General features: G+C 44.1%; 1 protein-coding gene across 6 annotated transcripts in view; it reads right to left on the bottom strand.

The window, feature by feature from the left end:
• The window catches only part of LOC124956746 (amyloid beta A4 precursor protein-binding family B member 1-interacting protein-like), a 97,131-nt gene that overhangs the window by 25,009 nt on the left and 47,425 nt on the right, over nt 1-24,697 (bottom strand). The window contains exon 1 of one of the 6 annotated variants that reach the window (XM_047512945.1): nt 21,667-21,931. The exons of 2 other annotated variants lie outside the window; for them this stretch is intronic. In XM_047512945.1, the coding sequence (XP_047368901.1) occupies nt 21,667-21,786 (120 nt within the window). In that variant the 5' untranslated portion in view covers nt 21,787-21,931. Of the gene's footprint in view, nt 1-1,798; nt 2,988-6,256; nt 6,589-21,666; nt 21,932-24,697 lie in introns of those variants that run through there. 3 more of the 6 variants (XM_047512943.1, XM_047512942.1, XM_047512947.1) reach the window with 3 other exon arrangements.

Here is a 24,697-nt window from a genome sequence, read left to right as displayed (position 1 = left end):
CCGTGGACGCAATTAAGCACGTCTTCCGTTAACTTTTATCTTCCGTCGAGAATCGTTGGGCCGGTTGCCGTCTGGATAAACGGAAATAAAGCACCGCGAACGGCCAAATCGATTCCACGTTCGATAAAAATGACTGGGGATATTTTTCTCGAGAAAAACATCGTCGATCCTATTTAATCTTTCGTGGGAAAACAAATCTCTCGTCCGTAGGTAAGCAACGCGAATGAAAAGAGCAGAGACTCTCTCGTCCACTCGGCATGCCAATTTACTTGTGCGAAGGGTGAAAAAAAAAAAGAAGAAGAAGAAGAAACGGAAGAAAGATAAAGAGACAAGATTTACTCTCGCCAAAGATTTTCCGTGAAACTACGACTCTTGTGGCCCGTGTTTTCTTCGAGAAGAACACGGGTCGAAAGAGAGAAACCTGAAACGAGCCTGGCGCCGGTTTATTTTCAGCAAGACCTTCGAACCTTTATTACTCGCAACCGTAAGACCGTCTTTCCGTTTAATTTGCCTACCGAAAGATGATGAAGAAGAGAGAACGAAGTTCTCTCAAGAAAAGTCGTTCATTTCACCAACGATCCTATTTCAAGTAAAGACAATGGTCTTTATATTTCCGTTCCTTCGTGTCTTTCAATATGAATCCTAGCGAGAAAAACGACTGTAATGGACTTCCGTGGGATAAAAAAAAATTAGCATAAATTCGTCGCATCTCCGCGCCGGCTAAAATGTTCATCGCAAAAAGCAATGGAAAGCGATTCGCGCGATGCCGCGCGAACTGGCTTACAAAGAGAAAGAAGAACAGGAGTGCGTGTGGAGAGCTTAACAGCGATATTTAAATGCCGCCATGAGTAAGGGAAGGGGGAAAACAAGAGCCGGTGGAACGCTTTACATACGATTTGCATTTAACATTCCGAGTCAAGAAGATGAATTTAACGTCGAGAGTCTCGACGGTATGTACACTTCGACTTCTTCCCTCTATCCTTTTTATCGATCGTTTAGCGGACCTTTCACCGATTATCGTAGCTTCCCAAACTCGAAAATTAACTTTGATCGATCGTTTCACGAAAAATATTCTTCCCTCGTTTTGACAGGAAATGAAAAAGAATGACTAAACTATTCCTCGACTAGACTGCGCTTTCCTATCGTCTTAATTGTTTCAACGTCTCAGACGACATTTAAACTACGACAAAGTTTATCACGATGAGACTCGAATATTATCGAAGATGATTCTACCTTTAAATATCTTCGTCGGATCACTGAACGGACGAAAAGAATTTTAAAAGATCTCGATGACTTTATCTCTTTTAACATTTCATCTATAAATGTTTTACGCTTGAAATAAATGCGATTATTTTATATGCGAATGTGTTTCATTTGCATTCGGTCAAACGTTCCGTGTAATATCAATCTATTCCTTGTATGATTATTTGCATAATAAATGAGTTGCCTGCGGAGCGTATCCTTTCTCGAAATTCAAATATGCGCGCGCGCGTGTTTTGTTCGCCCATCGGAGAGTAATACGTTCGAGGATAATTCATTTTACGGTACAAAAGCTGCCGCTCGTAAACATTCAATTCGTTCTGAATTTTCAAAGTCCCCGTATAAAATTTTCAAGAACTATTCCAAACTGTCTGATGCATGCATAATTTCATTTGTCGTAGAAAAAATTCGAGATCCCCGGGATCTACATTTTTTCTTTTACTTTTTATCTTTTTTTCTTTTTTTTTTTTCTTTTTTTTTTTAATGCATAATAAAATGCGAATGGGATGCTTGGTGAAATACATAAAAGCGTACTCACGACATCGTGCGCCTTGTGGCTTTTCCATCGGAACAGCCTATCCATCTGTACACGCTGTAAAAACACTCGTCTCCGCTATTCTCTAAGCATACGACGAAAGCGTATAGTTTCCTTCTTTGTCTTTACTTCGTCGTTTAATATCGATATTATCGGAGCACGTAGCTCGATCGGATGGAGAGTCACGTGGACCGTTTTCCGACGTTTCTCGCGTTCCTTCGACAAGGACGGCTAACGAAAGAATCCTATTAAAAGGCATCTTTCTCCTTGACACGAAAATATCAACACTAATGACAAAAAAAAAAGAAAATAATACTCCGTGCGACACACGGTTAAAAGATCGATTCGCGTCGTTTTATAAACTCATTAGACTTTGTTGACTTTAACTACCGACGAAAAGATTATTTCTCGTATCATCCAAAATTTGATTGGATCGACGATAACGCGTTGGCACGCGCGATGAAATCGCGATCGATTTTCTTCCTAAACGATCGTTACTCGTAACGAACCGGTTAGGACAAACGGAGGAAGGATCGAGGAGAGAGGACTCTCTCGGCCGTGTGTTATCGGATCCGTCGTAGTGGTACGAGTACTGGATGCTGATCCGCGAGGGGATTCAACGTGGAGTCGAGCGGCGTTCTGTCCCTCGCCCTCTCTCTCTCTCTCTCTCTCTCTCTCTCTCTCTCTCTCTCTCTCTCTCGATTCCCTCCTTGCGACGTTCGTGTGCGCGCACACGTTCTCGGCCTCTCTCTTTTGCACGGGAGACCGCGTACTCGCCTCCTGTCGCGAGCGCGCATGTGCGTCTATCGATTCCGTCGACTCTCTCGCAGGAGCCAACGGCTTTTTATCCTGCGCGAAGGAGATCCGTCCTCTTTCGTCCTTTGATCGAGGATCTCTCAGCGACGCCTTGAAATTGCGTTCCCTCGCGGATAACGTCCAAACTTTTCCATCAAAGCTTCTCGACAACGGCAAATTTTTTACTGAAATATCCTCGGACGTATCTAATGGAATATTATCAAAAGATATTCCTCGTATCGTTCGAACAGAATCAATGAATCGACAAAAGAAATTTTATCTTTTTATCGCGAATTGTATCCGAAATTATAGGACGTAAACACAAGTATCTCTCCTCGTTAGTTCGTAACTCGGTGAATTTCTCTTTCTTTTTTATAATACCCTCGTCGACGGTATAACACAAACAACCAGTCGCTAAGGGGAACGCGAATCGAACCCCTGTAGAACAGGGGGTAAGCCGGTGACGCCTCGTCGAACGAGGATATTCGATGCAGTCACTCAGGTGCTGCATTGGCGCTTACTCGTGCATGCACGCGCGAGCGAGTGTGTGCACTCCCGCGACCGAGGGCTGTACTAACGCACCCTCCTCCTCGGTCGTAACTTGCTTTCTAAAACCAACCCCCCCTGCCCCTTCGAAAGATCCTATGTTTTTTATGAAAACACCCTGTCGACCGACCCTCAAGTCGCCTCTCTTTTTTCCTTTCGTCGACGCGCTAACGACGCGCACGATGGAATTTTCAATAGGATCGATCTAGAAAAGCTTCGAGAGCGATCGACGAAACTTTAATTCGTTCCTGTCCCGTGTTCTTCTCGAAATAGCCGCGAAGACGACTCGCGACTTAGGGCAGCGATCCGTGCGCCTCGCTGGAGGATATAATGGCAAAGATATAATTATAGACCAAGTTGCCAAGGGACGAGAAGAAAAACAGAGAGCAAGTCATCGAGTGAATCAGACGAAGCGCACCAACGACTAATTGTTTTGTACTAATTCTTCCTAACCAGAAGGATTAATTTGCTCGGAGGACAAAAAAAAGAATATCTCGCGACCTTTGATTTTTCTCGTTCCTCCTTGAGACACAATGAAAGAAGACGCGAGTAAAGACGCGAGTAAAAACGCGAGTTCGTCATTCGGCCGTCAATTTTTCTTGGCATTCTACGAGAATGCTCGGCGCGAAAGCGAGTATTCTACCTTCCAATAGAATTCGATGATCCATCAAATTGTACGGCACGACATTTGGAGTCGTCGGCGTACCGTCGACGATCCGTCAGCGTCTTCGTCGATTTCGCGTCGACGACAGAGAGAAATATGCGACGTCTCTTGTATTGCCAGACACGTTCGCGGATAAACATCCGTCGCAAAGACGCATTCACGTGTTACTCGGCGCACCGGAGTCGTCGCGTGCTTGCATATCCGGTACATCGTGCACGCACACGATTGCGGCTTGACTCGTGCGTGTATCACCTTCGAGGACCGAGGCAATTCATCCGTCTCCTTCCGCTCTTTTTATCTCTCTCTCTCTCTCTCTCTCGCTCTCGCTCTCTCTCTCTCTCTCTCTCTCTCTCTCTCTCGCTCGCTCGCTCGCTCGCTCGCTCGTCTCTTTCATACGCCGCACTAGAGACTTGCACGTGTTCGCGCGATGCTTATCTCGATGCTCTTAGTTGCGCGGATAAGACGTTTCGTTGCTTCCTTTTTGCCAACCTTCACGAGGCGACGTCGCTCTCTCAGCGAGGATATTATATTCTCTCGCGAATATAATATCGAGGACATCAAGTTCAGTTCCTTGAAGCTGATCGTTTGCGTAATCAAAATTCTTTATTCTCCTTCGAGACGGAAGATTTATAAAAAGATCGCTACGATTTATCGAACAACCGATTAAGATTTAACACGAATCCCGCGAGGGATTCTAGGCGTAATGAACCCTTCTATTAGACGGCACCCATGAGAACGCAGCGGTCCGGAAGTGGCGTTCCTTTAAAGCCTGCCGCTTATCATCGTACATCGTGCGATCTTTCGAGAGAACGAGGAGCATCCTGCTGGCTGAGTTGACGCGACCCATCTACTTCCCAAAAGTTCGACCCTAATGTTTCGTCTAGTCGCCGGCCGATTAACTTTCCCTCCGTCATTAGAAGGGTACCAGCAGAGATTTCAGACGCAATATCAAACGCTTATTAACGTCGCTCGATGGACCTTTCCGGAGTTCTTACGTCACGAAAGATTTCCTTGAGATTTGCTTTAATTTATACCTCATTTATAGTTGAAGAATATTAAGATTAGATTTAAAAAGAGAACGCGATAAAATCAAAGGATCCCTTTAGTCTCGAGGAGATACTAAACGCATAGGAAATCCGTGGCATGGAAGGAAAATTTTGTTCAGGAGAACTTCCAAGATTCGAAGATGCGCTTATCGTAGATGCGCATCTCGCGATCCTCGCTCGGGATCGAGAAAAGCCGTGTCAGCTGCTTGATAAATTAGATCGGATCTTCGAAACCCTTCGTAGCTGGCACCCTAATATTCATCGTGCCAACCCAAACGCGTCCACCTACGACGAGGCAACCCTTATTCATTGGGACGACGACGTGATTAATCGCGCGGCTCGACAAAACCGCGGTAACATATTGATTTCGGAGCACTTTTTATGGAGATGCCATGTATATTCCTAAAAGCCAAACGAGAATCTCCTTTTCCGTTGGGCACCATTTACATCAAATTTGATCGATCTATTTTTAACTCTGAGATATTTCAAAGGTCTTCGACGAAAGTTCATATGACACCGCAGAGAGCGGTGGTAAGTTCGAAGAGTCGATAAAGATCGATAAATCTATCCTACGACCAAAGATAAGATTGTGATAAGCTGCAAACTACTTCCGGAGTTTACTCGTTCTTAAAGTCGACCGTCTACCCAGATTTATCGAATCGTTTAGGGCTTTTCGAAGATTAGGTATCTCGAAAAGGAGCCGTTGTCACGCACAGAGGGTTATTGTTTTTTATCAAAAGAATTCATTTTACAAATGCGCCATATATGATTTACCATATCGAATTTCATTTCGATAAGTATGTTTAGCATTGCATGTACTTTTACGTAAATATATTTACTTCTCTAGTTGCCCTCGAGTTATTCCCTGATCACTGATAAAAGAAGATTTAATAACGCTAATGGACACGCGAGCCGTTCTGCCAAAGAAATAAGAGAAAACAATAAAATGCGATTAAGATTAATACGCATTTGCCGAACGAAAAGAGCTTTCTATGTTTTTTGTATCAAATTATGAGAGACATATCGTGAATAATCGAGAAAGCACGCTTTTCCTATTAAGGCAATAATTAATATCGTAAAATCGCCGAGGCAGATGCATCGTCAAATCTTTCTAGTTCGTCGCAAAGGATATTTTTGAACGTTTGCCAAAAGAAAGATCCTTTGAATATTTTTCCAGCATTTTTACTATGTTCTACTCGAAAGAAAGATGAGTAACTACCGATGCCGCTATAACTATTCCCGTTCGACTTGGCTCGAGATCACCGCATCAAAAGTTTGTATACGATAAGAAGCGATCTTTCACGAATTTCTTTTCTATCTATCTTCTTTATAATGAAAAAGAATCTGCAAGAAAAGCTAGGAAATGAGTAATGAGATGCAAAAATAGATTTTTAATTGACCAAACCTTCCCTTTTCTATCCGACCACGTTGGTCGTTTATTTTAATTGTCCCTCTTATCGAGACCAAAATTATATTCGCGCGAATACGTCGAGACGTGCTAACGATAGGCATTGTTCTATCTTGGAGATGCTCGACCGGACGAAGAGACGGTGAAACGAGCCACCGGGCGATAATTAAAATATCATGTATGTTTCTAAACGAATTCTCTCTCGATGCCATTTAAAGGCGTCGTCGTCGAGTAAAAAAAGCACCACTTTGATTGATAACAAATGAGAATAGTCGACCGATTGCGAACATGCACGACGAGATTAATTATACCATCTCACGAGCTTAACGCTCGCTCGCTCGCACGTAACGACTGCAGAGAAACTAGCCATGAAGAAGAACTTTGAAAAATTTTTTGCGAACACAGACGGTAGTCTACAACACAATTGGATGATATTGAATTGCCGTCGCAGAGAGAATTGGCTCTTTCGAGGAAGCGGTAGTTCAGTAACCGAGAAACGAGATAAAACGAGAGAGAGAGAGAGAGAGAGAGAGAGAGAGAGAGAGAGAGAGAGAGAGAGAGAGAGAGAGAGGACGAGTGCCTATTTCAATTCGTTTATAACGAGCATGGAAAATCGAATTGTCTCGCGTGTTCTCATGTCTTCCTGCTCAAACGATAATAGAAAGTTAATGGTAATGAAATACAACAAAGTATAAAAGTCGAACGAAGGACGATACGACGAAGCGAATAGTAAACATAAATACTAAAGTGTGATATTTAAAAGAAAAGCAAGAAATCGACTATGGTTTAATAGAGCTCACATAGCGAGACAGACATATTCTTCAAAGTGACATTCAAAGTGATTTAGAAACCGGATCGATATATATCCCACTTAATGCGCAAGATATTTATTTACATCGAACGCTAAGATACTATGTAGCCGCACGCATCAAGTGTATAACTACATAGTTCGTATGGGTAATCGCTATGAAAACAAGTTAAAAATGTAATATACGATAAAATGATCGCGCGTTTGGCGGCCATCTTCTTCGTTCGGGCAAAGGTACTTAGCTTATCGGCCTTCCGTTTGACGCGTCTACAGCTGCAACTTGGACTTCCGTTCCTCGTGCACGACCCTCCGTATTTCCACGCATCCCAATCGTGTGGTCGTGTGGCCCGCTGGTTTAAATATAGACGTGCTTCTTTCTACTCGTCGTGTGTTCTTCGAGAGCCACGTCGATTAGAACGTCCCCTCACGACTTCGATGTTAAAGGAACGAAAAGGAAGAAAATAGAGGAGGTGGGGAGAAGAAGCGTCGACGAAGAAGAAGCAGGATGTGTAGGCGCATCCTTTCAAAATGCAAATCGTTTCGAGTTATCGGCCGGCTATTCGAGGACACAAGCCGTGCCGTCGCACCTGTATCGCAAAAAAATTCAACTTCGACTTTCGCCAAGAATATAGAGTGAATTCCGAATTTGTTCCCTTAAGAACAAAGCCAAGAGAGAGATTGAATGAACTTGGTTTGAATAGCAAATGCAGATGCCAAAAGCAATCGACAATTTTTCTTTGTTTGTTCATTTGCGAATTAGATTCTATCGTTGATGCTCGACGAACATCTTCGTTATAATAATTGCAAATTATATAATTAGATTATTTTTTCAGAGAATTTTGCTAAAGGTTATTCTTTATAAAGCAAATTAATTATTAATTAAAAATGTCGTCGTCAACTTCCGTTTCCTGCTTTTGTGAAAAACACCGCTGACAAAAGCAAAAAAGATTTTTCTATTTTTACGCTTGCCACGCAATCTGCGTTATTTTCTTCCGTCCGGTTTATCTCTCTCTACCATGAGATATTCGAGCGGCCATGTCGAAAAGGAAAGATCTCGTTTCTCCTAGAAAATAATTAAACTAAGTGTCGTTTAATTAACATAAATCCCATTGTAAAATTGCGTACCGTAATGTTAAAAAAGAAATGGTACCAGGAGAATAGAGAAAAGTGACATCGTAAATATTGCGACATTGTAGAGAGAAGAAGATAAGACTGCTTGCAGATTATTCTCGGCGAAAAAATATCGTCCGAAGAATACGCCGACCATGACCGTCAAAGAAAATTCGTCTCGTGCGTTAGTCTTCGTGGCGAAAGACGCGTTTTCTTTAAGGACAGAAAGAAAGAAAGAAAGGAAGAAAGAAAGAAAGAAAGAAAGAAAGAAAGAAAGAAAGAAAGAAAGAAAGGAAGAAAGTCGAGCACGAGTCAGCGAAGAAATAGAAAGAGAGATGGAAAGAGCGAGAGAGAGGGAAAGAGAGACGCTTCCAATATTAGCCGAACGCGAGTAACTCCACCGTCTATTTATATACCGGGTGGTACAAGCACTCTCTTGAGAGAGAGAGAAAGAGAGAGTGCGGCGTGTACCACCGTTTGCATTCTGCGACGAGCATCGCGGTATCGCCGAACTCGCAGTATTTTCGTCCAAGGATGATTCAAACGTAGAATTCACCATTGAACGGCCAGACGTTCCGAACATCTAGCAGACATTTACGAATCCGAACGATCGTGCCAACATTTTCTTTGGCGTCCCTGTCACCCCGCCGTTTTTTTGTCAATCGAACAATCATTTTTTCGAGAGATATTCGTAAAACACGAATTGAATTTCCATAAATGATAAGCGATAATATCGGTCCGCTATGTTCGACGAATTCAAAGAGAATTAGACTCGAAAGATTATCATGGAATGGTCCAAAGAGGTCCGAGCAATCGTACTTTCACGGCACGATCCGTATTAGATGAGCGTACGTGTTGGTACTTGAAATCGTCTGCGGAATCCGCTTGGCGCGTTTCGAATCCTCTTTGAATCGTACTAGAAGAGACGTTTACTCGGACTCTCCTTCTGTGCCAAGACCCGTCGTTCCCTAGTACCCTTGCACTCGGCAGAGAACGTTCGCGATGCTGCCTCTCTCTCTCTCTCTCTCTCTCTCTCTCTCTCTCTCTCTCTTGTGTTTCTCTCTTTCCGTCTTTCTCTTTCTCGTCGCGTAAATTTTCTCGAGATCTTGAACACCGTAGCGAAGCTTCGCGTGCTCGCGAAGCATCTCTTCTTCGTCCTCTCGAGATATTCTTCTCGAGTTTCTTTTATTCTAATCTCTTTCTCTTGCACGCTTTTACGTATCGGACACAGTCACGTACATACCATGATTCTTTCTTTATCGTCTAGCTTTTATCTCCGATAGAAATTTATCGAAACCATCTACATATGAATTTTTATTGGACGATTTTTTTAAAAATAAAGTTCCTTTTTTTTTCTTTTTTATCCATTTTACCAAGAAGAGAGTGAACGTACAAACGAACGTTGTTTGTTTCTTCGCGACGTTTTCCTTGCACTTTGATCGCTTTCATCGGGTTTCGGAAGAGTTCAAATAAATTTGAGCTTGGTCAGACTTTGAGGATTTTTTTTTTTTTCTCTCAGGCCGAACAGTCAACGGTTCGCTTCGCAGAAACGTCCAGACCGGAAAGAAAACTTCCGACGATTATAACAGAGCCCACTTCCGGATCGTAGTCAAATATTTATACTATAACGGGCTGCCGACAGACGCGATATCGGTCCAGACCGGTTCATATCGATTACTCGCAATAACTCGAAGTAAGAATAATCGTGAAAATGAATAGCCACTCCCGTTAGGAAAATCTTCGGTTGGAATAAAATTCTACCTAAAGTCAAGTTTTGTGAACGTTCCAAAACCCATCGTCTTATGATAATACGACTTTCGAGTCGAGACCAGTGTCGGCTTCGCGTCTGCGGCAAGAATAAATTACGTCGGCGGGAGAAAGGGGGGAAGGAGGGAGGGAGGGAGAGAGAGAGAGAGAGAGAGAGAGAGAGAGAGAGAGAGAGAGAGAGAGAGAGAGAGAGTCATAACGTTTCTCGAAACGTCGCGTCGTCCCGCTACACGAGTATCCTTCTCGGAGGCGTAGCTCGCACGCGCGGTCCTTGAATGCTGGAAAAATAAAAGACGGGATAAAGGAGACGGGGAAGGAGCATGGAGTGAGTCATCGAAGAAGGTGCCCGAAAGAGAGTAGAGAGAGGTGGGTCGTAGTAACAAAGCGTCGTTAAGAAAGGTGCGGGTGGCCTCTTCCAGCTTCTTCTGCCCATCTCGTTGTTCACGGTTTCAACGTTGCGGAGTCTTTCCTTTCTTCCTGGTGGTAGCCCCGTCCTGTCGGAGGACAACACCGACTGTGCGAACAAAGGAATACCCTCCTCCCTCGAATTCACCTGCGCTTCGAAGTATATCAACGGTCGAAACATTTTCTTCCACGAAAAGATTGCGAACCCAACTAAAAGTGTCGTTCCTGGGTTTTGAATAATAACGCGTTACGATTAAAATAAATTATGAAACGACGCGTAGTACGTAGAGCATCGATCTTCTTGGAGCGACTAAACAAGTGGAAGGTCGACGTTTTTATCGTTGCCACCAGAAGGGTCTTCACCCTTCGACGTTTCCGAAGAACTTTGGCGAGAAAGAGAGGAAGAAAGGGATGTAACGTCCTAGCGCGAAGGAACCACCCACGTAGGCTGTAAAGGGGTATGCGCTTTAAAGGTTCCTAAGAGAGACCTTGAAGCGGCATCAAAACTCTGCCGTTCCGCTTACAAACGGTCGGCCCTTTTTCACGCTCTTGTAAATGGAAGAGAAAAAAAAAAGGTTAAAGGGAAAAAACAAGGGCTCGAATGGAAGGGAAGTTACTCGCGCACGCGTTTTTGAAGATGTTCCTATCAAGCAAGAATATATGAACGTTTTCTAAAAGACAATAAATTTAAAATGCAAATAAAGCTTATCATCGCTTATAGATAGATGCGCATAGTATAGATATATGTAACTAAGCGAAGAGGTATAAATTTTGAACGACTCACGGACCGTCGTTCGCGCGAACAATATTCAATGAATATTCAACGAAAGACTTGTGCGCTCGGCGCGATTCAACGTGATCGAACTACCAACGACAAATGTTTATTATTAAGTACACCGCAGGCGCCTACATTATAACGTAATACTCGCGTCTCTTGGACCTTTCAAATTCGCATTACCGGACGTGGTACGACCGAGTCGCTCGTTAAATCGTTACATCGTACGTGAAAGATGACATTACGCCTGATGAGTTTGTCAAACTATTATCCTTTCGTCGTTACTTTTCCATTTCTTCTTCGACCGAACGAAACCTGAACGGTCAGGGTAGTTCCTCTTTTTTTCTCTTTTTTTTTTTCTTTTTTTTTTTCTTTTTTTTCTTTTTTGTTCTTCCTTCCGTCCAGGACTGCTGGCAATAAAAGCATTATTTTTTTTTTCGCGAAAGGTACGTCTGTCTCGATGCGAATCTTCGAGGGGACGCTTTTAAATAGTGACGGTAACATCGAAAAGCACGCTAGGGTGGAGAACTTTGGGAAGCCCTTTCGAATTCTCCTCGCGAATGAAAGTCGATTCCTTCGTTCGTTTTAATACCGCGAAAGGGGGGAACCGTGTTTCGTGATGGAAATTGGTTTGACTGGCTCGAACAAACGATAAAACCATTCGAAAGAGTAAAATGGACAGAAGAAGGATAGGGAATTTTAGATCGATCGGAGCTTTTTTTCTCGTGATAAAAAATGTCTACCGAGCGACGATTAAACTCGATGCAGCCGAGCGTAGTCAGTAAAATAATTCCGGTTATCTACCCACGCCAAAGCGGACGCTAATTTATGCCGACGACATTTCGCTTCGTAAGCGTGCGCGCGTGCGAAAACGCTCGATGAGAAAGCAGGTCGTAGCCCTGACAAGTCGTACGAGAGAGATGGGAAGGGGGTAGTTTACCCACCACGGGAAGGTAAGTTCTGCAAGGGCATAAAGGGATCGCGTGCCTCAGGAATTTATGCGTCGACACGCGCCAACGTTGGCTCGCATACGATTTACCAAATTTTCGGAAGCATACCTCTAACTTTACCGACGAACGCGACAGGGCCATTAAAAGCGTCTACCAAACTCTACCGTTAATAAGCTACCCTTTCCTATCTCTTAACATTCGCCTTTCCCTCGCTCCTTCCATTTAACGATTTTCCAAGAAATGGAAGAGGAAATTTCTTCTTCGAAAAAAAAAAAAAAGAAAAAATAAAATAAAAGTTTCTTACGAACGCTTATGAAATATTTTAACGATTTACATTATAACTTCGATATTTTCAAAGAATATAAGGAACTAACGACTCCCAATAAAAGGAAATCGAACACCATCTCGTTAGAATATTTCTTACAGGAGTGTCGGTCGAGATGTGATTTTCGTTCCGCCCTCGGACGGTCTCTCGATTACGAGTCTCCCGAACGTCTCTAATCCGGACATAAAATGTTAGATTTTACGATGCTCCATTCAATGAACAATAGCCGCTCGGATATCCTTGGACGTCCCTAGGATAGAGACGAATCTAACTTCTTAAAACATCGAAGACGCATACAATGGAGCGTGTGAAGTGTAAAATAAACGATGAGTCGTCGATTCGTAGCACGAAAGATCAACTTAACGCATTAAAATTCCTAGAGAACTTGACGTTCCAATAAGCATAACAGGCACGCTCCTTCCTTTCATAGATCTCGAATTTTTATGAAACTGTTCGAGGAACGGGAAGTAAAAAAGAAAAAAAGAAAATTAAAAAAAAAAACAAGAGAGAGAGAGAGAGAGAGAAAAGTCTAAGACAAAAGAAAAGAAAATTGAGAAAAGATCTTTTTCGTGAAGGTTAAAATACGTAAACTTGACCTTTCCCTCGCTGACTAGCGATAGACATACGCTTGGACAACTTTTTTCCTCCATTGTCCTACGAATTCTAAAGTCCCGAGGCAGCTGTGAAGCTTTCGTTTTGAGAATCGTGCCCTACGGATCGTTGTTCTTCTTAAAGCAAAATCCAGCTAGAGCACGCGGGACGCGTTGGTAATAATTTGCCCTGGCAGCTGCGCGACATCTGCGGACTCTGTTTCGTTCGACTCTCTTTTTCTTCGATCTAGCCGCGAAACTCTTTGGCCTTTAAATTTGTAGACGAGCTTGTAAAATATTTTACTTCTTCAGCGTTGTTCGTCGTTTGAAAATATGTAAAAGAAAAAGTCAGTCGTGAGCACGTCAACGCCACGTCGCGATAAAAATAAGTAGACCCTTGGGATCGTTGACTTTTCTTCGGCGATAACGTGTTAAGTGCTAGAAAAAGAGGAGGAAAGAGAAACAGAGAGAAAGAAAGAGAGAGAGAGAGAGAGAGAGAGAGAGAAAGAAAGAGAGAAACTTCCACATATGGAACGAGGTCGGAACGGAAACTATAAAAATATTCGCGGATAAGGTAAACTCGCACGCCTGGTGGAACTCGTAAAACGATCGCTCTGAAAGAACGATGTCCTACGAAACAGAAACATGGAGAAATATAATTTAACGTCGATTACGAAACGTGAGTTTCTTACATGTTGAAGGGAAATAATCGAGATCGAATGGATTTTCAGCGATACTAAGCTCGGCTTATTATGCAATGCGAACGTATAAAATTGACAGCGCGATACGATTTCCATTAGAAAGTACAGCGAAACTCTCTTTACGGGAAATAAAGGGATTCGCGCTGTCCGTTGGTCGATTTTCTCGATCGGATTAGTCACGGCGGCTTAGTTCTACGTGCTAAAAACAGCATTCATTGTTATCCCGATTTTATCCGATTCGCTTCTTTCCTTTTATTTACCCTTCCTATCTGTCTGTCTTTCTCTCTCTCTCTCTTTCACTATCCCTTTATCTCTTCCTTTGCCCTTCGACTCCAAAAGGTTATTATCTCTGTTATTCCATTTTGCTTAGGCTCGTGAAACTCTCTTTATTCGACAGCATGACGTATCCGATGGAATTAACTTGACAATAAAGATTTTGATATCGAAAAAGAATAAAGACAGAGAGAGAGAGGGAGGGAGAGGGAGGGAGAGGGAGAGGGAGAGAGAGAGAGAGAGAAGAGGAAAGGCATTAACTCGACGGTCGAAGAAGTTTTAAGGCCGTGGGAAGCGGCTAGAGTACGAGGGAAATGCATCGCGCTAAGTGCAAGCTGTCGTGTGAAAGCTTCTCTAGTCTACGAACGAAAAGCTCGTTCGCTCGCTCGCTCGCCACGCGCCGCAAATTCAAAGACACAGAGATATAAAGAGAAAGAAAGAGGAAGAGAGAAAAAGAGATGGATGGAAAAGACAAAGAGTAGAGTAGTCAAAAAGATCGCTCGACCGTGACCTTGCCAACCTTTCTCCCTCCGTCCTTCTCTTGAGAGCGCGCCTCCGCGAGCTACTCTTTGCCCTTTGTCTTTCCCTCTCCCACTCGTCGCTTCTCCTTCCCACCAGATTCTTCTTCTTCTTCTCTCTCTCTCTCTCTCTCTCTCCTCGACAACACGATGACGACGACGACGACGACGACGATGAGTTTCGTTTTCGCTCAAGGGAACGCTCTCTCTTTTCTCTTTTATTTCTTCATTAGCGGTACTTAATCTGCTAATAACGTAGCCGTGTTTGCGTTCGTTGAAATTTTATATTCGATGACACGATATTGATCTATCCTATCGATAATTATTGCACAAAGGTTGTGACATAAATTGTAAATATATGCGAGCTCGAGCAAAGATCGATCTCTTCTTCTTTTTTTTCTTTCGGTCTTCCGATCGGTCGAAGCCAAGGAAAGAATGCAACGATCGTAGCCGTCACGAGCGACGACGCACAATGAGGTACGATCGTGGATCGAGGCCGCATTTGTCGAGTGCTCTGTACCGCGTTCCGCTCGATTAATCCGGCTCGAGTGTCGTCGTGGCATTTCCGTGTGAAAAAGCACCCTTTTGTCAAGTACGACCGGGAGCACACTCGGCTCTGCCGAGGAACGCGAACGCCTAAGAGAAAGAAGAGTAGAGAAGAGCAGAGAGACAACGATGAGTCCTAGGCACGAGGAGCCTGTAATCCTCGCATTGTCTCTTCGACGTCTCCCTCTTTCCCTCTTTTTTCTCTTCTCTATCTTCTCTTTCATTTTACCTCCATCTCCTTCCATCGTTTCTCTCGCTCGCTCGCAACGCACACGCAACATTCGTGTACGCACATTGGCGTAAAAGCCTATCCTTTGACGCAGCGAGAAGAGTAATAAGAAGAAGCAATCCCCATGGTCGTGTTACGAGTCCTTCGACTCTCACTTTGCGCTCTCTTGTCTCCACGTGATTCCTTTTACGGAGAAAGGATTCCTGCTGGTGAAAGGAAGAAGGATCACGGTAAAGTCGACGAACAAAAGAGAGACGCTTAACGCTAACGGAACAGAAGAGATAGCTACTTTAAATAAAGACTTTGAATGACAATTATTTCGTAAAAAAATAGTATTAAAAATGCTTCATTTTTCGACGACGTCGAGAATTGAGAAGAGAAGCGAGCGCGGAAGAGTCCATCGACTAACCCATTAGGGTTGCGCACGAGGCAACGACGAAGGTCGACTCCGCCCTTTTCCTTCTCGTAAACTCTAGCAGGAGAACAACGATGGAAGAGGATTGACTCGCTAGACGTCTCACGCACGACCGGTTTATTCTTCGATCCTTGCGGTGAGGTCCCGCGGCGATCCCGAGGTGATTCCGTGGCAGAAGACCGCCTGGAATTCATGGAAACCCATGGATTCGATGAGGTTTTACTGAGTCATCGCGTAGCCTCTCGACGTTTGCGATTCGAGGATGAAAATATTGAAGGAAAGAAAGCACGCGTCGATCAAGCACGTGACTAGGAACGACGGCTATCTAATGATCTTGGCGAGTTCACCTGGGAATTAGGATGATAATCTACTCGGTATATTTCGCTTTGTACATTCCCCGCAGCTGCCACGAAGTATATAATAAGAAAGTTGATATCCAGACGCGAGGTTATCCGTCGTTGCCCCGGGCAACGATTGTCATCGAGGTTGGTGCGAGCATAGCGCAAAATGGCGGTCTCATTGGATGTGAGATCGTAATAGCGCTAAGAGAAACACTCCCTTTCGAGAAACAAGGAAATTTAGTTTGAATTCTGACGTTCCTCTTTACGAGCGTTCGGCCATTATCGACGAATCGACTTTCGTCGCTTATCTACGTTCGTTCTCTCTCCCGATCGTTGCGCCTCGGAGAACCACGAACGAGGAGAATTCGCAGCACGGACGAAGCGCTCTTCCTTCCTTCTTTTCTTCCTACCTTCCTTCCTTTTCGTAGCTACCTCCCTATCCCAAGGCGAATAAAACAAGATAATTATTACCCTTGCGATCGTTATCCGCCGATCGACGATCTTATCTCTCGGCTCGATAGTTTTACGAGTAGAAAGGTAACGTTGGATAAAGTCGATCTTCGTAGGAAGATATCGGCAAAGTTTAACGATATTTAGCTAATAAATACCATAGACTATTAACTCTAAGAACGCTCTGCGAACAGACAGAGTCTAGATTACATCTGGTAGAGAGAAAAGAAGAAACTTTTAACAACAGGCTATATTCCTCTTCGTTTTGAAGAACCCTATTAAAAAGAGAAAGAGTCTAGTTAACGATCGCGCGCCCGATAACGCGGCATTTAATTGGCCAAAAAATCTTTCGGGTTCTCTTTGTGACGACTACAGTGTGGTCCTAGCGGACTCCGCGTCGGTCGGAGTTTTCGTAGCCTCGAAGGGTCCTCTACTACTGTGATAAATGGCATTCCACGGGACCCATGGTACCTAATCCAGTCAGGTAAAGGCTCTCTCGCGTAGGAATTTCTCTTGCGACGAAAAGTACCGCGTGCTCGTTGAGCGTCTTCTTCATTACGTATCGATAATTGATCGATCTTCCGCTGCTGTCAACCCACAAGTAAGATGAACGAACGAAATAATTTTTATAACGCGCGAAATTGATCTCGAGTGGATATAAAATAATTATACGGAAATCTCGACGAATAGAATCTGCCAAAACCCTTATCGCAATCTCTCGTGTCTCTCCGATAAGATAAAAATGATTGTGAGCTCGAAAGTGACGTACGATACTTCGACCTCCTGCGATTTAATGCAATCCGTGATGAATTCTTTTATTTCGTCGAGTCTTTTATTCGCACGAAAACAACGCGGCCAGAACGCGTTCTTAGCATGGGGATCCCTCCAGTCTGGCGCCAGGCAATAATAACCGTTCGCCCACGCTGAGCTCTCGAGGTTTTTGCACCATCGTTCAGCAGCCTCGTCCGATCGTTTTCCATCGCAAAAATTCTGCCTACAATTCATTAAAAAAAACAGCTAATTTGCTGCTCCTCCATAATATCGATTTCTCTTGCTGTCCATCAAACGGATCTCATTCGCGATCACGCCTGAAAATGAAAGAAGCAAAAAGAAAGGATAGATAATGAACGGCTATGACTAATCGTTAGCTCCAATGAGTATTCTCGCAAAGTAAACGCGATCAATAAAGGAAATGAAAATCTTGCGAAAAAAGAAAGAAGGAAAATGAAAAGGCGAGAAACTCCAAAGACCATTACGAGCTCGTGAAAGCTCGTACCAATTCACCGAAGGCTACGAACGGCGATAAAAGGCAACATACGTTGTTCTCGCGCGAACCAAATGGAGAGGCAAACAGACTCAAAGAGAAAAAGGGAAGATTGAAAGATCGAATCGGTCAGCAACCCCTAGCGTAATAACGATTATCTGCGAGTGCATTCCGTCTCTCATACGCCTGCGGAAGACATAAATCCGGCTTCTCCCCGCCTTCTTCGAGAGAGTAAGAGAGAGAGAGAGAGAGAGAGAGAGAGAGAGAGAATGAATGAGTCGTCTCGTAATCTCGTACAGACATCGAAACGCAATGGCAGACCCATCGAATTTTTCGTCCTCGTTGAAAGAAAAGACGACAGAGAAGACAGAGAACTAATGGAGAAAGAATATGACGCGACTTCTAACGGATTAATTTCTTGGGCAAACGCAATGACGACTGGATCACGTGCGTTTTAGGTCAACCTTTTTTTTTTTTTTGGTTCGCTTCCTCGGCGAGATCTATCCAAGCTGTTAGTCGTGAAATGATAAATGATCTGAGAAACCGGTATTAAAATCTCTAATGATAGTTACGTGGATACTCGTAGATTAGTGAATTAAAATCAACGATGCGATTTGAAAAATATTATTTTCAGTAACAAATTTTTACTCGTGGTATAATTTCATTCGCGAGATGTTATCTCAACGTCACTCGAGCAAAGTTTCCAACACTTTCTGCCATTTTTATGTCTATCCCTTTCATCTTTCGCCGTTTTACAACACAAACGAGCCGTCGTTTTAGCTTCACTAACGACGCCCTTAATTAGAGACTCCGCATATTCGAAACTTCCGGTACTCCGCTTTACGATCCTTTTTATCCAACTTAACGAATTTGCGATAGGAATGTTGCGATTTTAAATCTGTCATATACAAATCTTATAAAATATTAATTGAAATCTATCGTATATTTTTTACGTGACTCGTTAGAAATTAATGCGATCGCACGAGAAGTTAGGAAAAAAAAAAAGTAGATATTCACGGTCGACCGAGCGTCTATGAAAGAAAATAAAAATGACCCTTCCGAATGTTTCGACTTTTGTGAGCATAATGTCGGTAACGATAATTCGTTGAAACGGCACCTGAACCACCGTCACCACCCCATGCTTCGTGCCTTTTTTCTCGATATTCTGTCGGCGCGGATTATGTTAATGTCGTTCTCATTCTCTTTTGATCCACAGCAACGAAGGGAGAGCGAGTCAGAATGAAAGAGAAAGAGTGCAAAAGAGAAAGAGAGAGAGAGAGAGAGAGAGAGAGAGAGAGAGAGAGAGAGAGAGAGAGGGGGGTGCGGGAGATTTCGATGAAGGGTCCCGGAGGGTGAAACTCGCAGCGCACGAGACAGAAAGCACGGGGGCGGCGGCAAACGGTGAGTCATGCTTCATCCCCTGGCTTTCCAGGGGCGAGGGAAGTGACTGGTCGCCGTCATCCCCCGTTTTCAGGGCTACAGACGAATCCCCAACATCGCTCGAAACGACCCTACGCTGAAATTATATTTCTTCCGACGTACAGGCGCCGAAGCTTGCCTATCGAATCGCGTCTACCATGTTTTCGGATTGAGTCGTCCGTGATTTTTTTTTTTACGTTCTCGCGTTCTTACTGAAAAAGAATTTTAGAAATTTCGAAAATAAAGTCATACCCAACTATATCATCGTTTCAACGTGGATAACTACGATAGTAAAAAATGCTGTCAAGATTTCATAAAAAGATATCGTCAAAAGAGCAAAGCCACGGGCAGTATGCGTAAATCTTTTAAAGAGAGGCACTTTAATTTTGACTAACAAATTTCGGGGTAAGACTTTACGTGATACTCGAAAGAAGGAGCGAGCGTACGAAGGCCACAGCTGGCGCTGAATCATCGAGAGACCTGCTCCACGCGAGCGTTACCAAGGTTTCCGTGTAGATTCGTGTAACTTATCGCTTCCTCTTATCGAAAGGACCAGAAAAAAGTACGTCCTCGAGTACGATAAAAGTCCAACGAAAAAGCACTCTGTTCGGCTACTACAAACACAAAGATAATTAGTATCGCGTACTACCAAATGACTACGCTTTTCTTTCTTTCTTTCTTTCTTTCTAATCTTTTCTTTTCTTTTCCTTCTTTTTTTCCTTCTTTTTATCATCGGCAAGCCAATGCACTCAGAGCACAGAGAGTATTGTGTTCCTAAGTCGACGATCGCTTTGGCTCTGGAACAACGCTTCGTAACGCGATAGCAAACCGAGAGCCCGGTATCAGCTGACACAGTGATCATAAATACACGAACCGGAAAGGCTTGAGAGAGCGGCGCGACGCAGCTGGTAACAATATTATTCTCTAAGTTACGGCTTCCCAGACCGGGGAGAAAGAAAAGTTGCGGTAAAAAGGTAACAAAACTAACAAAGCTATCTACGAGGAAGCATTAGAAAAATTGTGGCAAGCTGATGCCAAGCGAGCAAGCGGATTGGATACGAAAGAAATTAAATTCGATGACGACGACGACGACGACGATGACGTTTCTTCCCTCTTGCTCTCGTAATCCGAAGCTACGGACTAATTTTTCCTTTGTCGGACATAATCGATCCCTCGGTCCTGCAAATTAAGTATTCACGATCAAAGTTCACGTGCGTATGCTGGGACACAATGATCGCATATGCGCCCTCTTTCTTTCGAACCTAACAGCAGCAATAGCAGTAGGTAGGTAACTAAAGCGACCACTTGGAAAGCAACAATGCGAACGACAATGACCGTAATCATAGATTCGAGGTAACTTTACGCTCGATCTCCATTTTCCTCTTTGCCCACTTAGCATCGCACTCGAAAGAACGTCTCGAAGGAGTGCCAGTGATGACCACGGGAAAGGGGGGAGCTCTGCCACGCTGACGAGTAAAAAAAAAAAGGGTGCTGACGAGACACGTGCGAATTGAAATTTCTCCAACGGTCGATTCTGCTCGAATCATCCTTCTGCCAATTATCGCCAGACGCTGAGGGAGAGATCACGCGGAAGCTTTCAAAAGTTACTCGCCATTTTTCTCTTTCTTTCTTTTTTCTATCTTTTTTCTTTTTAATCATCGAACCATTTTGGATTAAGTTCGCATTGGAAAATTAGAAACTCTCGGTTTTGCAACCGGATTACAGCTTATCGCTTCTCGAAAATTCCACCAGCATCGATCTCGTCTCGACGCGCGTTTCCCTATTAAAGCCGAGTTGCCGAGGGAGGTAAATTATTACGCGGGATAAACAATTATGGAGTTATGAATTATTACGCGGCCTTTAATTCCGCATCGTGGTATATACCTACCTACGTGCGCCATTGGACGCCGTAGCTTGGGGCGATCGCGGGAGACGACGGCGAGAGATGCTGTAATAGAATCGAGCGAGAGAGATAGGTATAGATAGAGAGCGAGAGAGAGAAAGAGAGAGAGAGAGAGAGAGAGAGGGAGAGGAAGAGGGGAAGTATTCAAGCAGACACGCTTTTGAAGTCTTGCGAAGGATAATCCCCGAGCGAAGAATCGAAGATTAACAAAGTCGTATTCGCGAACCACATGGCTCCCGGCACGAAGGAAACGAGTTCGCGATAAGAACGGCTCTTTCGAGATACTCGCGAGGAAATAAGCTTGTCTTGTCGCGCCTTCCACGAACAAAAGCCCTTTTGATAAGAGGAAAACGATCAAAGAGAAAGGGCAGAATTATCGTCGAATCCTCGATGAATCCCGTCAAAGCAGGACGTTTCGATGAAACGTTTCGTTTGAATCGACATAATTGTATACGATTACTCGCATTCTATTCAAAGAGGATTTTGTTTCCTTTGTCGAAGGATAACAAAAAAAAAAAAAAAAAGAACGATAGAGTGCTCGTTAATCGGAGTTATCTTTCAGTTAAAATGTATCACGAATATCCGATAAAAATGATTGATCGATTAATAGTCAAAGAACGTACCATGCCCTCGTCTATCGACGTATCTTCCTCGAAGTAACATTCGTCGGCATCTTCTGGCGTCAGGACGGCAGGAGTTTCCGCTGACTCCTCCTTGATATCCTGTCTCCTCATCCAATCCATGTCGTCGAATTTTCTAAGCGTTGAAGTATTTTTTCCTCGATCGTAATAAACGTAAGAAAGAGAGGTCTTAGTAGTTCCTCTCCTCGGGGAACCAAAAAATAGGAAACTCTTTCGTTCACGATCACATGTCTCACACAACTCGAGGAGGTAACACCTGGGACATACACCGTTCGGTTTTCTCTCTCTCCGTTATCGTTCTCTGTTATTGTTAGCGGTTCGCATTCGACACTCGACTATTACAAGTCGAATACGACGTTGGTTCTCGTGTCTGACATTTGCGAAATGTCAAACCTTCACGATTCGACCGACCGAATTATCCTTCCCGGCGATCGTGATCCTCGATAAAACGAGATCTCTCTCTACTAACCACACAGAAAATATCGACGAAAGGACGAAAAATTATCGTCGATCACTTGAAATATTTTTTCAAAAAAATAAAAAAAAAACAAAAAAAGAAAAACGAATATATATCATCACATGGATTCGTCGAGATTAACACGAGCACATCGATGATCCGTTTCAAAAGGATTTCCTTACGAGCAGCACGCAGCTCGTAAAAGCCAGCGTCGTTTGACCACGCACACGTAGTAAATACGCGAAATTCTATCGAGAGAGGTGGAAAGAAAAAGAGAGAGATAGCGAAAAAGGGAGATAGATAGATAGATAGATAGAGAGAGAAAGAGAGAGAGAGAGAGAGAGAGAGAAAGACAGAACGAGACAGAAAAAAAGGAGAGAAATACGCGCGCGCAGACGGCGCGTGTGCGCACGAGCGAACGAGCTAGCGAGCGAGCGAGCGAGCCACGACGGCGGTGCAGCTGCAACTGTGTGTGCACGCCGGGAATGCTGGAGGTGGTATGGAGGCGGCGAGCCGGCTTGCGTTCTCCTCTCCTCTCTTGCTTTCTCTCTCTCTCTTTCTCTCTCTTTCTCTTTCTCTTACTCTCCTACGAAGGCGCGCGCGCGCGCGCTCGTGTTTTCTCTCTTACTCTCTCGGCTTCTCCACAAAGCCGGCCGGAAAGCGTCTGCCTGTCCTGCGAGCTTCCCGCTGGACGAACGTGAGCCGAGAGAAGAGACGGGAGAAGGCAGGAGTGGGCGAAGAGGAGAGGTGGAGAAGAGAGAGAGGAGGTGCACTCTAACGAGGGTGGCCGAGGGTTCCTTTTCTCTGTTTCTCTCTCTCTCTCTCTCTCTCTCTCTCTCTCTCTGTCCTTCTTTTTATTCCCACTCCACGTTCCAACTTTGACGCTCTTCGTCACTCCGAGCAGCATCCATTTTCTCTCCTTCTCTTGCCCCCACCAGCTAACTCGGTCCCCTCCACGAACCTCGACAATCCACCCCCCACTCTTCTCTGGAGTCCAACTCGCTGCGGGTTCAGGGACGATCCCTTTTCAGTCCAGACTAAGGGGTCAGCGCCTCGAAGGATCTCACAGATATACTCTGAAAGTTTTCTTTTCCTTTTCCAGGAAGACAAAATGCGTATCCTTACTTTATCTCACGAGAAAGGTTCCTTTGTTTCTCTCTATCCTTCGATTACTTTCTTCCGTGTCGTATAAAAGAGATTGGCTTGACTCGGCGGAACGTGCCTAGCTGGTTGCGAAATTATCATTCTCTCTATTTGTTTAACCAGGATCTAACTATATTCCATGAATATACGTACGATCCTTAGAAGCAACGTTGTCTTCTGCTCATTCCGAGCGCTTGCCTTCGCCAAGAGGAGAAAAGAACACGGAGGAATATCCCTTTCGGCGATAGGATAACGGACGAACAAAAGGACGAGAACGCGATAAGCCTCGAGAGAAAATATTGCGAGTTCAGCGAGTCTCGTGTATGCTCCGAACAAACACAGTGTGTCCTCGGTTACGCACCGTTGCTCGGCAATGAAGTTAACGTAGCTACATCCCTGAGTCCCTACTATCCCTTGCGAACAGACAGAGAATACGATGGTCCCAACGCATGCGACAAAGAGAGCCAAAGATAACTCGGAAAGAGTGCAGGGCCGGCTAAAGATTGATATGAAATGTCAGAAAAAAAAAATAGAGAGAGAGAGGGGGGGGAAGAGGGAGAGGAGAGCGCGTCGCGAACGCACCTGAATAAACTCCCCGATGACTGTAACACCTTTACGAAATCGCGAGCGGGATCGTTAAAAATTAATTACTCGAGAAACGTACACGAAATCCATTGAGATTATGTAATCCTCCTCGTATATTTATATCTGAAGTAACGTGGCGGAAAGGATAATTTTTATCGACGAAACTAAAAGTAATTAGTACGACGAAGCACGCGCGGAATTTATTCCGCATACGATGCACGGCAAGTTTGAACAGACGATCCTATCTTGGCTTATCGCATTCCATGATTCCTCAATGGATGTAAAATCCATTTAACATTGATTCCTCTCTTTCTTAATGTTTAATGTCGAGTTATATCGAGGAGGATTGAAGCGGCCAGACGGGAATGTCCGTCCGTCAGCGAATATACGTTGATTGAAAATCGATAAAAAGAATCGAAAGGAAATAAAATGTTACCTTTGCTTTGCGTTTGGCGTCGATCGAGAAACTCGTAGCTACGTTACTGCGGGAACCACGAGAGAGCCGCGAAATGTTGAAAAAGGGGGAGAGGGAGAGCAAGCAAGCGAGAGAGAGAGAGAGAGAGAGAGATTCTGTGCAGTGTGTGTTAGTCATGAGTTGCCCATGGCAACCCACGCGGCAGCTACGCACGCGGCTCTAGGCACATCGTTCGAAATGTACCGCACACACTGACAACCATATCGTTTGTGCGCGTGTGTACGAGCGACACGATACGAAGGGAGCCCACGATTACATGGGGGACTTGTATGCTCGTACACGTGCGCGCGCGCGCGCGCGCACACATACACACAGAACATAGGCGAGAGAGTACAAGACACGCATAGCTAAGT

This window comes from Vespa velutina, chromosome 23, assembly GCF_912470025.1.
Source record: "Vespa velutina chromosome 23, iVesVel2.1, whole genome shotgun sequence".
NCBI lineage: Eukaryota > Metazoa > Arthropoda > Insecta > Hymenoptera > Vespidae > Vespa > Vespa velutina.
This window is presented reverse-complemented; position numbering and strand designations above follow the sequence as displayed.